Source organism: Myotis nattereri, assembly GCF_964212035.1.
Source record: "Myotis nattereri genome assembly, chromosome: 7".
In the NCBI taxonomy this organism is placed as follows: Eukaryota; Metazoa; Chordata; class Mammalia; order Chiroptera; family Vespertilionidae; genus Myotis; species Myotis nattereri.
Window position 1 is genome coordinate 36,698,578 of NC_138082.1, and position 16,243 is coordinate 36,714,820.

The window sequence follows — 16,243 nt, forward strand, 5'->3', positions numbered from 1 at the left end:
TCTGACATTTGTTTGTTTTGTTTCCTCTTTTTATCTTGAATGTCTTTGAATATTTGCAGTGTTGGTTCTATTTGATTACCCATTTTTGAATTAAGTTGTTCACGGTTTGGCTATTCTAAAGGAGGTTTTGTGTGGGTGGCTGATTATAGACCAGTTGAAACTTGAAATGTAGCTAATGACTCCAGGCTTATGTGTGAGTTAGTTTGGCTTTTATTTCTTCTCAGCCAATGGAAGGTCCCTCAGTGGGGTTTCTGCCCTGCAGTTTCTCACTGTCCCACACAGGTATACCTTCCTGTGGTCCTGCCCCCTGTGCTACTATACCAAGCCAGGCTGATCCAAGCTGGGACTCTGCTACCTGAGCTTCTTCCCTCAGTTTTGCAGATGAAATTTAGGTTTAACTTTGCAGGTTATGCCGTTGGCCATGCTCTTTGTGGCTCCTGCGGAAATTGTGCCCTGGCACTGTGCGCTCTGGTTCTGTTTCTGTCGGCACACCTCCCTCCAAATTTGTGATTTAGGATGTAACTGTAATGTCTTCAGTTCATAGACATTTGGGTTCTTCCTGCACTCTTCCTAGTTTTGCTGAAAATGGAGTTCCCTTTTTTTCCCCAACTGATATTCACATTTTTGTTTCTTATATTGTCTTTTGGTGTGTGTGTTTTTTTGTTGTTGTTATTTTTAATAATTCCACAAGAGATTGAAGAATGATAATTTATGGAACCCATGACCTTTGAGAATGCAGGACAATGCTCCAATCAACTGAGCCACACTGGCCAGGGACCACTCATCACCTCTTAATCTGGTATTCAGGCCTCCTAGTGAGGTTTAATTTTAGCAGTTATCTTTCTTTCTTTTTTAATATAGAGAGAAATAGAAACATCAATGATGAGAGAGAATCATTGATCAGCTGCCTCCTGCACACCCCACACTGGGGATCAAGCCCACAACCCAGGCATGTGCCCTGACCATGACCTGCTGGTTCATAGGTTGACACTCAACCACTGAATCACGCCAGCCAGGCTGCAATTATCTTTGTATTTCCCCTTTTTATTTTTTAGTTCCCCCCCAAAGTCCCCACATTTTATTAATACATTGATCTTTTCAAGAATCTTAATGTATTAAATTTTCTTTAGTGTAGCCCATTCACACTGTTCATTGGGAGTTCATTTTTCTGCATTTGGTTGCTGTCTTTGTGTCAGGAGTTTGGTTTTCAGTATTTGGTGTTCTGGGTTGTCTGTACTTTTGGAATGAGGTTTCAGACTGACCAATACTGGTTTTATTGACTGTTTTTTTAAACTGGTAAGAACAGATGTAAACACTTTATCTTAGCCAAAAGGCTGAGAAGTGATCATTGACCATTTTAAAAGTGTGATTTTTGCCCTGGCTGGTGTAGGTCAGTGATAAAGCAACGGCCGGCAAACCAAAGTGTTGTAGGTTCAATTCCTGGTCAAGAGCACATACCTGGGTTACAGGTCCATCCCAGGCCCCGGTGAGGATGCATGTGAGAGGCAACCCATCCATGTGTCTCTCACACACTAATGTTTTTCTCTCTCTTTCTCTCTGTCCCTCTTCTTCCCTTTCTTCCACTCTCTCTAAAAATCAATGGAAGAAATGTCCTCAGGTGAGGATTAAAAAAATAAGTGTGATTTTCCCAGGCAGGCTTCTCTTGTGAAAGTGACAACTGCCTTGGCCGCAGGGCCCAGGCTGGGTGAGTGGGTAGGGCACGCTGACAGACAGGTTTCCTTTCTGTTGGGTGTGTTTTCACAAGCAAGGACAGGCAGACCGACCAGAAGCCCTTGGTTGATGAGGAAGGAAGGAAGCAAGCAAGGAATTGCCCAGGTGGCTGACGGCTGAGCTGAGACATCTGTTTCCCTTTGTCCCTGAGGCTCAATTAAAGACAAGGAATACTCTAGAAATCAATGGGAAATATATCCCTGAGTTAGGATTAGAAAATAAAAAATAAAATAAAAGACAAGGAATAGCCCTAGCCAGTTTGGCTCAGTGGTTAGAGTGTTGGCCGGCAGAATGAAGGGCTAGTTCACTTCTACTCCAGAGCATGTACCTCGGTACCTCGGTTGCAGGCTCAATCCCCAGCCCGTCGGGGTGCATGGAGGAAGCCAGCCAATCCATGTGTCTCTCTTGCATCAGTGTTTCTCTCTCTCTGTCTCTCCCCTTCCCTTCCACTCTTTGTAATAATCAGTGGAAAAATTATCCTCGGGTAAGGATTAATAACAACAACAAAAAGATAAGGAATAAAAAGTAGGTTCTCTCCCAACTCCTAAAACTTATCAGAAATACCAGATTGCACCCTGGCCAGTTTGCTTCAGTGGTTAGTGTGTCAGCCCACAGACTGAAGAGTCAGTAGTTCACTTCCGGTCCAGGGCACACAACTCGGTACCTCAGTTGTAGGCTTGGTCCCTGGCAGACCTGGGCGCCTGTGGAAGGTGGCCAATCGATGTGTCTCGTTCACGTCAATGTTTTTCTTTCTTTGTCTCCCTCCCTTACATTCTCTAAAAAAATCAATGGGCAAAATATCCTTGGGTGATGATTAGCAAAAAAAAAAGAAATAGCAGGTTGCATGTTTGGTCGTAGTATCTGACATGTCCCATGTCCCATGCTTGTGGTGGGGAACTGGGCCTGTTCACTCTCATGTGTCCTGTTCTATGTGCCCTTGCCCTTGTCATGGTGTGAGGAGGTCTCGCTGGTCCTCCCGCATGACCAGATTGGATTTCATGTGTACCTTTCTGCACTCATGTCCCCATCTTCTCTGCACCCACTTGATTTAGGAAGCTCATTACCGATTCTATCCCCCCACTTGTGAGAACTGCTCAGTGAACTTGGGGACTCCGAAGGGAACTAGCAGGACAGGTGCCCACATGGACCTCTTCCACTCTCAGACCTCATCAGGTCATGCTGAGCTTTTGTGCCATTCTGGGTGCTGACTGCCTGAGCTGACATATGGCAGGCTGGCCACTGGAGATTAGGAAAATGCCCCAGTTTCAGGACTCTTCTTTCCGGGGTAAAGCTGTTGAGGCTCACAGATCATGGGCATTTTCCAGGGACTGGTCAGGAGACAAATTCACCAGTTATGTGAACTGGAAAATGAATGGAATGAATGGCTGAGGAGGAAGGAAAGCACTGAGGAATCCAGGGCCGGTTCTGACCAGGGAGGTGGAGATGGTCACTGCCCACTGACAGGACTGGAGTTCTGGGAAGATCCCGGGGGTGGGGGGCACTGGGTCTCCTGCATTCAGCTGGCAACCTGCTGGCATCTGTGCCCAGAGCTGCAGAAACAGAAAGGCTTATTTTTGTGGACCTCAGTCTCACAAAGCAAGGCTTAGGGTGGTGGGCTTGGAGAAGCTGCAACGTCTAGAACACGGGCTTCCCCACATTCACGGGTTCAAGTGTAGGGATTTTCATTGTCCTATTTCCTTATGTCATTGAGGAGAAACCACCGTGGAAGAGCTGATACAGAACCCCCAACAATCAGAAGCAACATTCACAGCTGTGCTCCCAAATTCAACACCAGTCTCTGTGGCTGCAGCATTTCAGGAATATGGGAGAACCTAAGAGTTGAAAGTGTGCCAGAGAGAATGAGACGCCCATCAAAAATGTTGGTGACCTTTCAAAGAATCTAGAATGAATGTAGCTACAGTCTCCTACAAGCTCTCATGCTTAGTTTCCTTCCACAATGGAATTGTATAAAAGGAAATTTGGGCTGATTTAATTATTAGAGAAGAAAAATCTTAAGCAGTGAAACTAACTGTAGAGATATGCATTTTATAACAGGGGAGGCATCTAGATAGAGATGTTAGAATTTGGCAAATGAAGTAAATGGACACATGAAACAAACAAGTTGAAGGAAGAAATCAAGCTTTTTCAAGAAGGATTTTCCCACACTGCTTAAGACAAAGAATAAAGAAGTACTTTGTTAGCTAAGCTTTTGTAGCCCATTCCCATCCAGACACAATCTTTAATGGTATTTTTGTGGATATAAACCTTTAACAATATGCTTTATGTCTAAGCTGACCAACTGGGGAAATGGAAACACTGAACAAAAAAATCTTGGTTTTAAGCTGTATTTTGTACATTATGTTCTTGGTGCTGCTTCTCCTGCAGCCAGCCCTCGAAGCACAGTGCTGACTTGGTGGCTTCTCACTGCAGTGGGAAATGGCTGAAGGGGCAGTTTGTCTTTGTTTGTGGGACCTGTTGATGACACCAGTGCCTCTGCTATCTGTGAGGACTTGCCGTCCCCATTCAGGGACAGTCTCATGTCATCCAACCATTTGCTACTTTGGGAATATACAGTGGGTAATGCAGTCCAACTGATGGTGAATTTCTGCACTTGTAGGAAGAGAAAGTAAATTTTAAGTACAGATATGAGTGGGTAGAAGTGGACAAGTGACAAAACAAGAGACACTGAGAACAGAACTGGCTGCAACACTTAATTAGTACCAGTCACAATGCCCCTGTAGAAATTAAGAGGAATGAACCTGTGAGAAATTATTTTGGCAAGTTATGTTGAAAAATACTCCTGCCCTAGCCAATTTTTCTCAGTGGTTAGAGCATTAGCCCTCAGATAGAAGAAGGGTCACGGGTTTGAACCTGGTCAAGATTGCTTACCTCAGTTGCAGGCTCAATCCCCGGCCCACGGGTGTGTGCAGGAGGCAACCAATCGATGTGTCTCTTTGACATGGATGTTTCTCTCTCTGTCTTTCCCCCTCATTTCCACTCTCCCTAAAAATAAATGGGAAAATATCCTTAGATGAGGATTAACAAACCAAAAAAACTTTTAAAGTTTGGTATCTTTAACTTTCATTATAGAAAAGATAGTAAGTTTTCATACTTTTTGGCAGGAGAAATTAGTTACCACTTGCCATTTTGAGTGACATGCCCCGTCACGGAAAGCAGGGGCTCTGTTGAATCTGCTTCCTTCCCATTGTATACACTGGATGGGTACAGAGTTCTGGATGAAGGGATTTGGGAGGGTGTCAGCTCTCTCAGCCAGTTAGAGATCTGCTCTGGGATGCAGACATCAAATTTGGAAACTAGCCTGGCCAGGCATCATGCAGAGCGTTATTTCATTACATCCCCATCAACCCTTCCAGGTAAGAATGGTATTTATTTTTCGAATGAGGAAAACCCAGGCTCGATTCCGGTCAAGGGCACGTACCTCGGTTGCTGGTCCGATCCCTGGCCCTGGTTGGGGCGCATGCAGGAGGCAACCAATTAATGTGTCTCTCTCATCATTGATGTTTCTCTTTCTCTTCCTCTCCCTTCCTCTCAGAAGTCAATAAAAATGTATTTTTTTTAAAAATAAAATTAGCCCTACCCGGTTTGGCTCAGTGGATAGAGCATCGGCCTGCAAACTGAAAGGTCCTGGGTTTGATTCCAGTCAAGGGCACATGCCCGGGTTGCGATCCCCAGTGGGGGTCGTGCAGGAGACAGCCAATCGATGATTCTCATCATTGATGTTTCTGTCTCTTTCTCCCTTCCTCTCTGAACTCACTAAATGCATTCCCCAGGACATCCCCCGAGGGCTCCCAGACTGCGAGAGGGCGCATGCTGGGCTGAGGAACACCCCACCACCACCACCCCCAGTGCATGAATTTCGTGCACTGGGCCTCTAGTTTTAACATACCAGTATATATACACACACATATATATATATTTCAAAAGAAAAATAAATAAAAAATTAAACTGTTTCTAATTTAGTCTTCTTTAGGTTTAGAAATAACTGGTGAACATCTTCCTCAAATTCTTTACATACTTGGAAACTGTACTTATGTCACTCCCGGGACAGGGGGCCTGTTTGGAAAACCATTCTTGGCCTGCAGCCAGAATCATACCTTATCAGCCCATCACAATTGTTCTTGATGAATTGCTCATCTTTTATACGTTACATCAGATTGGACTTCATTATTTATAGTCATAACCAGAGGTTTTGTCCAGTTATTAAGTGATTTGTTCATTCATTAATCTGAGTGCCTACCATGTAAACAACTCTGTCCTTTTTTTATAATTTGAGTTGAAGTATCAAGAACCGTATAGCATTTTATCCTCAAGGAAAACTCATTGAAAGTCTCTACATGTGTGGAGATTTGTTACTATTGGACAAAATTCAAAATATGGTTCCTGCTGTCCCAAAACATGGTCTAAGAAATTCTCTCCTTTTTTTTTTTTTTTTTTTTTTGCATTCAATCCTTTGTAAAATGATTTGTTGATAAAGTAAACTGGATAGATATATGTTTAGTGTTGTGGGGTCGTGGAGAGCAGCGCTCTATTCTCTGGAAAACTGAATTTCTGTGCAGTGACGCATAGCCAGCGACTCAGTGCCACTGTGTAGGTACTGGACCAGACTTGTGTTTTTGGGTGTTCTGTTTTGGGTAACCATTTTAAAGAAATCTTGACAAGCTGGACTGTGTCTGGAGGGGACTGACCAGGTGGGATTTGGGCAGGTGGAGGTTGGAGAGACCTGTTGGCCAAAGGCAAGTGTTCTTGTCAAGCAGAACCATCAGTGAGAGGACCGGCTGCTGTGTGATGAGTGAGCTGTGTGGTTTCCAAGTCTCGGGTCAGTGACACCTCAGAGATTAATGTAAAAGGTGGCAGTCAGTTTTCATGAACTCCAAGGGCTTTTTACCTTATTTTCCTTGTAACTACTTGTCAAGGTATAGTTTCCACCGTAAAATGCACATACCTTCCCCGAGCACCCGGGTGGATTTTGCAAGTGTGCCCCACGCTGGTACCACTGCCCAGGTTGGGGTAGGCAGGCTCCCTGCTAACCAGTCAGTTGTGATACCCCTCTCTCTGCTACCGCAAAATGGTTTTGCCAGACCTTGAGTTTCATATAAATTTCATCAGAGTATATACTCTGTGAGACCTGTCTGCATTTCTGCCTGTTGTTAACACCTTATGTCAGGGCTTCTTTATTAATTCACTTGGTAAATCAGCGCTCATATGGAGGATGTGCTGTGTTCATAGATTGAAAGACATTGACTCTGTCTCTCCTTTATTTAGGCTTTAGCTTCTCTTTGTTTCATACTTTCCAGAATAGCAGACTTCCAGATCTTTTTGTGTATTCCGAGGCATTTGATTTCTTTTTCTTCTTTTTTTCTTTTTTTTTGCCACTGTAAATAGCAGTTTTTAGTTTTCACTTTCTAGTTGTTTATTTTAGTTTATAGAAATGGAATTGCTTTTTGTGTAATAACTTTATGTCCTGTTACCTTACTAAATTCATTTTTTTTGAAGTATATTTTATTGATTTTTCACAGAGAGGAAGGGAGAGGGATAGAGAGTTAGAAACATCGATCAGCTTCCTCCTGCATACTCCCCACTGGGGATGTACCCACAACCAAGGTACATGCCTTTGACCAGAATCGAACCTGGGACCCTTGAGTCCGCAGGCTGATGCTCTATCCACTGAGCCAAACCTGTCAGGGCTAAATTCATTTTTTAACACCCTTAGTTTATATGTGGATTCTTTTGTTTTCAGCTGCTGAGATTTTGTATTTTTAACTTTTTTTAACTTTCGATTTTGAAGAAATCTCAAACTTGGGGGGAAAGCAAAAATAGTACAAATAATTTTTTTTAGTACAAATCTGAAGATTTGACAGTGAACTGCCAGCACTTTGCTCCAACATCGTAATCCTGTTGGTGTGTTTCCTACAAACCAGGAGGTTCTTCATCAACATCAATCAGGACTGTAGCATAGATCCATTCCTACTGTCAGGTCCCCTGTGGGTCCCACTAGTGTCCTTCATAACACAGGGCCCAGTCCACTGTCTCTAGTGTCCAGCCTGTGACTTTCATGACCTTGACATTTCTGAAGATCACAGCAGTTACTTTGTAGACAAGTCTCAGGTTGACTTCACTGTTTTCTCATGATTGGATTTCGGTGTTATGGACAGAATGTTTGTGTCCCCCAAAATTCATATGTGGAAACATACCCCCTAATGTGATGGTTTTAGGAGGTGAGGCCTTAGGTAGGTGATTAGGTCATGATGGTGCAGCCCTTGTGAATGGGGTTAGTGCCCTTATAAAAGGGACCCCAGAGAACTCCCTGCCCCTTCCATCATGGAGGACACAGGGAGAAGGTGCCACCTAGGACCCAGGAAGTGGGTCCTCACCAGACATGGAATCTACAGGCACCTTGATCTTGGACTTCCAGCCTTGAAAGCTATGAGAAATAAATTTCTGTTGTTCATAGGTCTGTGGTGTAGTAGCCCAACAGACCAAGACTCAGGGGTGGCACAGAAAGGATGATGGGTTCTCACTGCATCCGGTCATGTGGCATACAGTTTCAATTTGTCCCATTTCTGGTGATGTTCATTTTGACCGCTTGGTTGAGGTGATGCCTGCCAGGTTTCTCCACAGTGAAATTACTCTTCCTCCCTCTGTAATTAGCACTTTGTGAGGAGGTTCTTAGAAATCACATGATCATTTCATTGCCCCTCAGACTCAGTTCATTCATTGCTGTATATCAGTGTGGACTAGTGGGTTCCTGTCTATCAGTGGATTCTGCCCACTGTGTCACTCTCTCCTCTGAAGCTCCGTTTGTCCAGATTTGACCAGTGGGAATTGGTCTGTGTCCTTTGACACATCTCAATTGATCTGTGAGTACTGCCTTACTTTGTGGTGCAGAATGCTCTGGTTCATCTTCCTGCTCCAGATCTGGCATCACCCCATCCTCTAAGGAATGTGGCAGGTGTGAGGTGGGTGCACTTCTTCCTCTCCAAGTCCTGCTGACCCAGGACCTCTTCATGGACAGGTGGGGGCTGTGTCCCCCTTCTTCCAAGCCACCCTCCCATGTACACATACGCTCTTGCTGTCTGGCATTCATCCCATCCTGGGCTGCTTGTCTCTATTGCCTTCCCCCCAGTCCCGCCCACCCCCTCACTAGGGAAAGCCCTCAGTCCACCTGGGTTCCCACATCCTGCACTTGGCCCTGTGTACAAACAGTCCCCTACCTCCATACTCAGCCTACTTTTTTACTTTTTAAATGTGTTTATTGTTTTTAGAAAGAGAAGAAGGAAGAGAGACATCGATGTGAGAGAGAAACATGGATCAGCTGCCTCCCGCACACACCCCAATCAAGGATTGAACCCACGACCTGAGTATGTGCTCTGACCAGGAATCGAATTGGCAACCTTTTGGTATACATGACAATGCTCTAACCAACTGAGCCACACTAGCCAGGGCTACTTTTTTTTTTTTTTTTTTAATGTGTAGCCCTAGCTGGTTTGGCTCAGTGGATAGAGCGTCGGCCTGCGGACTGAAGGTTCCTGATTCGATTTCAGTCAACGGCACATGCCCGGGCTGTGAGCTTGATCCCCACTGGAGTGTCTGCAAAAGGTAGCCAATCAATGATTCTCATCATTGCTCTTTCTAACTCTCTCTCTCTCTCTCCCTCTCCCTTCCTCTCTGAAATCAATAAAAATATTTAAAAAAAATAAAAAGATGTAGAGACTTAAAAAAATAGGTTAGTACATGCTCATGATAATAATAAAGAAGGTTATGCATTCACACGGTTCATTTTTCTGAATCGCCAGCATTGTTGTTCCTGTGCTCCCTCCCAAGAGTCTCTGCACTTCCTCACATGCACATCAGCATATCTATTCTGTGTTTATATCCCCCACTCTAGGGTTAAAGTACGGGTTAGGTTTAGTGATAAGGTGCTGGCTAGGATTAGGTATACATCGTGGGCACTGCTCTGCACTGTGCTCTTTTTCTACGTTGGTCATAGGGAGTAGCCTCGGTCTGACTGCCCTTCGTGGCATTGGGTGTGCCGCAGTTCATTACCTGCCCTGTCCTGGCGAACTTCGGATATGTTTAATCATTTGCTATTGGAGGCATTATTGGAACAGGTCTTATTTATCTGTATGTTTTTGCACCTGTGAAATACTTGTTAGAAGTGGGGTTTTTAAGAGAATGGTGTGGATGTGGACATTTAGTAGGTAGTTTCTGGCCTCCTCAGGGTTTGCTCCAGTCAGCCCTGTGGACAAATGAATGCCTTTCCCACACTCCCCAACACGTGCATTCAGACTTTGAGTTCTGCCAACCCCATAGACAAAACATGGAATTTCAGCTTCATTTTTATTTTCTTACTAGAGGCCCAGTGTACAAATTCATGCACGGGTGGGTTCCCTCAGGGTGGCCTGCAAAGATCGGGCCCCAGCTCACGTCCCCAGCCTCGCAGCCTCAGCTCGCATCCCCAGCTTCACAGCCCTGCCTGGCACCCCACCTTGGCCTGGTGCCACCCCCTTATCTGTTCCACCATCCCGCCTGTGGGGTGATCGGTTGGGGCCAGGCCCTCTGCCTAGCTCCCTCAGCACCTGGGAGCCCAGTGGTGGCCCCACCCGCTGCCGCTGCCACTGTTCGCAGTTGCAGGGCAATCGAGCCCCCCTCACACCCACCATGTTCTGCACCACCCCTGGCGGTCAGCGCACATCATGGCGAGTGGTCAAATTCCCGGTCTCCCAAATGACTGCCCAAGGGGACAATTTGCATATTAGGCTTTTATCATATAGGATATTTCATGATGTGTTTGTGTATGTTTAAACATCATTTAGTTTTCTGTTTGGTGAACAGCCTGTTCTTTTGCCCTTTTTAAAATTCAGCTCTTATCTTGTTACTGATTTGTGCAGTTTGCTGTGTTTTAAGGAAATGCGCCCTTTGTCTGTGATAGGAGCCATAAATGTTTTTCCCTGTTTGTCTTTGAAAAAGTCTTTTGAGTTTACAGTGCTTCTTTCTTGGGAGATGTTTTTGATCTTCATGTTTTCAGTCTCTCAAGCCTCCTATTACGGCTTTTAGCTTCTGAGTGTACTGAGAATGGCCTTCTCCCCACCCAGAGTATAAAACAAAATTATCTCATTGTAGCACTTTGATGAATAGGCATGTTTGTGTTTAAATGTTTTACTCATCTTGAAATTATGATATGAAGTAAGTCTACAACCTTATTTTTTCCAGATGGATACCCAATAGTATTCATTGAAAAAAAATCTGTTTTTCTCCCACTGATTGATTTGAAATGTCACTTTTATCAGACACTCCAGTATCTTATATATTTGGATATATTTCTTCACCTCCTATTCTCTTCCGTTGATTTGTCTTTTGTAGACATGTACCAGTACCAAACATTTCAATTACGGTTTCCAACAGTTTGAATATCTATAAGGCTAGTCCTCCCCTATTTTTCTTCTTTCAGAATTTTCTTGGCCATTTTTGCATTTAAAAAATACATGTCAACTATAGAATCAGCCTATCAGGTACCTCAGAATCCTGTTGATACTCTTACTAGGACAGCAGTTTATTCAAGAAGACCTGACGTCTCTTTGGGGAAGTTTCTACCTGAGAACATGGCGTGCCCGCCACCTCTTCAGGCCTCTTCACTGTCCCCTTTTTCTCTCTCAGAATAGTGATTTATAAATTATCTCCATAAAGCTTTCTTTTAGTGTTAAATTTATTCCAAGTTCCTTCAACTTTTTGTTGTTGTTACAATATGGTTATTTCTTCCTTTCTGTCCTGAAAATGGTGGTTAATTGTTTATGTGAAGGCTGTTGATATCTGTATAAGTTTTTCTCTCCACCTAATGGAATTCCTTCTTTTCCATAACAGTTTTCTAATTGATGTTCTTGGATTTTCAAAGTTAATTATTGTATCTGCAAATGATAGTTTTGCTTCCCCTTTTCTGATTTTTACCCCTCATTTCTTCTCTGTGTTGATGTCAGTTAATTCAGTAGCGGTGGAGTGTGCTTTGGGAGTGACTCGTCTTGTTAGATGGTAAACAGTCATATCTCTTTCCTATTTTATTAAGAATTTATACCAAGAGTGGAAATGGAATTTTATCAGATGCCTTCTCAGCATCTCAGATACTGGGATTGGTATCTCATCATAGGATTGGTTTTTTTCCTACAGGTCTAGTAATATGATGTAGTAATAAATCTTCTAACACTATATGTTAAATTATCCTCTATCTTTTGAATAATTGTACTTGGTTATGGCTTATTATTCTTTTAGTTGTTGCTGGATTATGTTCGTTGATATCTTAGTGGGGATATTTTCATTGATACCCATAAATGGAGATGTTTCTATAGGCGGGGTGTGTGGATTTGTTTGGAGATTGGGGGTTCTTTTTCAGAAAAAAAAAAGATTCAGAAAGGATTCCCCACTACAGTGCTAGGGTCAATTTAAATAACATTGGAACTGTCTGTTTCTATATGGTTTATAAAAACACCAGATTTTGATGGTTTTGTAGATGTTGAATATATATTTCAGGTGACACAGAGAATTCAAAATTCCTTTTCTTACCTGAACATAGGCTAATTGACTTGCGAAAACTTTCTTAGTTTAATAAAATTACTCCAATTCAGGAGGTTAAACCCACCTACATAACATACATATGTCCATATGTGTATCCATCCATGTTGTGAGTATGTGTGTATTGGGGATATGTATTCATGTGTGTGTTATACATATGTGCATGTGTTTGTGTGTTTTATACTTATGCATGCAAGTGTTTGTATATGTGTGTTGTGCGTTATACATATGTGTGTTGTGTTATACATGTGTATCTATATGTGCTCGTACATGTGTATATTATACATGTGTGTATGTGTATAAATACAAATGCATGTGTCACTAAATGTATTTTTGTGCCCAGACTTATGAGCTCAATCCTGGGTATTGGACATTGCATGGCAAGAATGCATCATGAATGTGCCTGTGTGGGTCTGCACACGTAATGTGCGTTGGCGTCCCTTAGCCCAGTCGGCAGGTTTGCTGGAGCAAGCCCAGCTATCCTCACCAGGAGTGGAGGGCTTGGGTAGGACTGTTAACCCCCCCAGCAGACAAGGGTGGCCAGGCAGCTTAAGGAGAAGGATGGGCTGAGGATAGTGGAGCAGTAGCAGCTGGTTAGGGTATTAGGTCATTGATGGCACATCTTTCATGTGCTGGGCCTGGAGATTCAAGGTGGATGAGACATAGTCTCTGTCCTTCAAATTTACTGTCTAGTGGGAGAAATGTACCCACAGAGGTATAAATAGCAATGCCAGAAGTGCAGTACTGGAGTCAGTACCAGGTTATGTGGTATTAGGTGGAACTGACTGAAATTACAGGGACTTGAAAGATGAGTGACTTGCCAGGTTCTCAGAGGACATGTTGGAGGCCAACAGAAAGAAAGTGAGGGAATTTTTCTGTGCAGGAATAGCCTGGGTGTTCAGGTCACCCCTGGTGGGTGACGCCTCATAGTGTGGGGCTGTGCACTCAAGCAGAGGGACTTGGGTGTTCCTTGTGCAGCCTTCTTCCCCCCACCCCCACATTCCCCGTGTTTCCAACTCCAGTGCTACAGCAACTTGGTCAGCTCAGTCAGCAGGGAGAATAGAGAGGAGGGACTGTGTGGTTATCCCAGTGACACGGAGCCTATGTGGGGCGTGGGCTTGCCTCTTCCCATCCCCCAGCATGTCACAGGGGCTCCTTCCTGACACTTGTAAGAGGTGATGCTAGAGCAGTGGTTCTCAACCTTCCTAATGCCGTGACCCTTTAATACAGTTCCTCATGTGGTGACCCCCAACCATAAAATTATTTTCGTTGCTACTTCATAACTATAATTTTGCTACTGTTATGAATCGTAATGTAAATATCTGATATGCAGGATGTATTTTCATTGTTACAAATTGAACATAATTAAAGCATAATGATTAATTACAAAAACAATATGTAATTATATATGTGTTTTCCAATGGTCTTAGGCGACCCCTGTGAAAGGGTCATTCGACCCCCAAAGGGGTCGCAACCCACAGGTTGAGAACCGCTGTGCTAGAGGATGATTTGCTCTTTGGTCTTTATGTTATATTTTCCATATGAGATCACCTTGCAGCTCACTTCTCATTCTGCTGAGATTCTCACTGTGCTGTGTCTCTCTGTGCTTCTTTGTTACAACAGATGCAGGTTTTATTCCTTCAGATAAGAATTCTCATTTTAGGAGAGTAAGCACTTCTTGGGTACACATTTAGAAAACTTGGTTGTTAAGCCTAAAGAAACAGAGTGTCCTTTGGAACAATACACACACACTTGCATATAGTATTTTTTAATCGTGGAAATGACATGTCTATTGAAAAATAATGCAGACATTACAGAAGTTCATAAATAAGGTAAAAGTAAAAGCCCTGACCACTCCCCATCTCCGTTCAGTCCTTTCACTGTGGCTACCTGTAAAGATGCCAGGTCCAGCCTTCCGGACTTGTTTCTATTGTATGTAAACAGGGTGTGTGGGTTCTGGGAAATGGAATCATATTTTCTACACTGTATAGACATGGAAACATTTTTTCTTGACTAAACTGTAGCCCTGGCTTCATTCCGTGATGGTATATGCAGTGTTCTGTGTTCTTTTTAAGGGTTGCACAATTTTCAATTATGATTGCACCATTGTTTAGTTTACCAGTTCATTACTGAGTTTGTCCTGATATTTAGCTCTGTATATTTGTGTGAGAATATCTGTAGGAGAGCCCTGGCTGGTTGCTCAGTGGGTAGAGCATTGGCCATGGACTGAAGAGTCACAGGTTCGATTCCGGTCAAGGGCAAGTACCTCGTTTGCAGGCTCAATCCCCAGGCCTGGTCGGGGCCCGTGCAGGAGGCAACCAATCAATATGTGTCTCTCATATCGATTTTTCTCTCTGTCTCTCCCCATCCCTTTCACTCTCTAAAAATCAATGGAAAAACTATCCTTGGGCGAAGATTAACAAAACAAAACAAAAGAATATCTATCTCTAGGAGTAATTCTAAAAGTAGAATTGCTGAGGCAAAGGTATTTTATACACTTTAAATTTTGAGGTGTTTTCAAACGAGCCCAGAAGGTCATGTGAACTGTGGTCACAGCAGTGTGCGCGGATATGGCTGTGTTCCTGCTGTTTTACTTCATTAGTTATTAGAGGGCTGGAGTGCCCTTTGTATTTTCTCACTCGATTCATAAAAGCAGTATGAGATAATGGTTGGTTTTTTCAGTTTGGTTCTAGAATGTAACTTTGCTCAGTGTCTTTCCATTCACTGAGCAAATCAAATTTGTCATTCTTTCCTTTGTGCTGATCTTAGGAAGACTTTATTTACCCCAAGATTATAGAAATATCCCCCTTGGTTTTGTTCTAGTCTTTAGTCCACTGGAATTTAGAGCTGATTGCCCCACCTCATTTGAGAATGGCCCATTCTCTTCTCATAAGCGTGAAGTGCCGCCAAGTAACTTATTCACTGGGGTTTTATGCAAACATGGACTCTGAGATCCGCCTTTTTAGTAAATATCAAAATTTGATAAAATGTTTACTGAGACTAAAAATGGTTTCTATAGCCCTAAGTTTACAAAGAAATATGACTAAAGACACTGAGAATGTAAAATTGAAGGAATTTTTTAGCTTTATTTAAATGGTGTCAGTTTCTGAGCACAAAGAGCCCAAGACTCATTTTATTTGCTTTGTGACAGTTCTTATTTTACTTTTTATTTTTTTGTTAATCTCCACCTGAGGTTATTTTTTTCCATTGATTTTTTAGAGAGGGAGAGACAGACACAGAGAAACATCCATGTGAGAGAGACACATCAGTTGGTTGCCTCCTACATGCACCCCGACCAGGACCCCAGGACCAGGGATCCAACTTGCAACCCAGACATGTGCCCTGGATCCCAATCGAACCCAAGATCCTTCAGGCCAATACTCTATCCACTGAACCAAACCGGCTAGGGCTACTTTGTGACTGTTCTGAAGCCCTCCTAGAAGAAATGTGAAATAAGAAATTAACTGTAATAAAGTTCATGTGCAGGAAGTAGCCTTATGCTACACAGTGTTTAAAGTCTTTGTTGTTAAAGTCATATAATCCTCTACATGCTTTTTCTCACCTGTCTCACCACAGCCTAAATGTGACGGCCAGGTCTTACTGACACAAGTGTGGAGGCGTTTGAATCTGATAGAATGTGACTACTTCGGGTTGGAGTTTCAAAACGTCCCCTCCTACTGGGTAGGTGCTCCTCATTCATTTGGAAATAGCCCTGGATATGTTATAGGACCCTCCCCACAGCCACAGGTCACCGAGAGCCTTTGAGTATGACTATAGTTATTTTCTTGTTTGTAGCATACTTACTAAATAGAGAAGTTATTTTCATGGATTTGCTCTCTTCTTAAATCCTCTTTAGATTTGGCTTGAACCTATGAAACCCATCAGTAGGCAAGTACGAAGTAAGTCCTTTTTTTTTTTTAACTTCTGTTCA

At 43.1% G+C, this 16,243-nt stretch overlaps 1 protein-coding gene across 1 annotated transcript in view; it reads left to right on the forward strand.

The window, feature by feature from the left end:
* FARP2 (FERM, ARH/RhoGEF and pleckstrin domain protein 2) overlaps positions 1-16,243 on the forward strand; it is an 89,767-nt gene that overhangs the window by 22,640 nt on the left and 50,884 nt on the right. The window contains exons 3-4 of the mRNA XM_081096268.1: positions 15,889-15,993; positions 16,169-16,211. Coding sequence (XP_080952394.1) covers positions 15,889-15,993; positions 16,169-16,211 — 148 coding nt within the window. The remainder of the gene's footprint in view (positions 1-15,888; positions 15,994-16,168; positions 16,212-16,243) is intronic.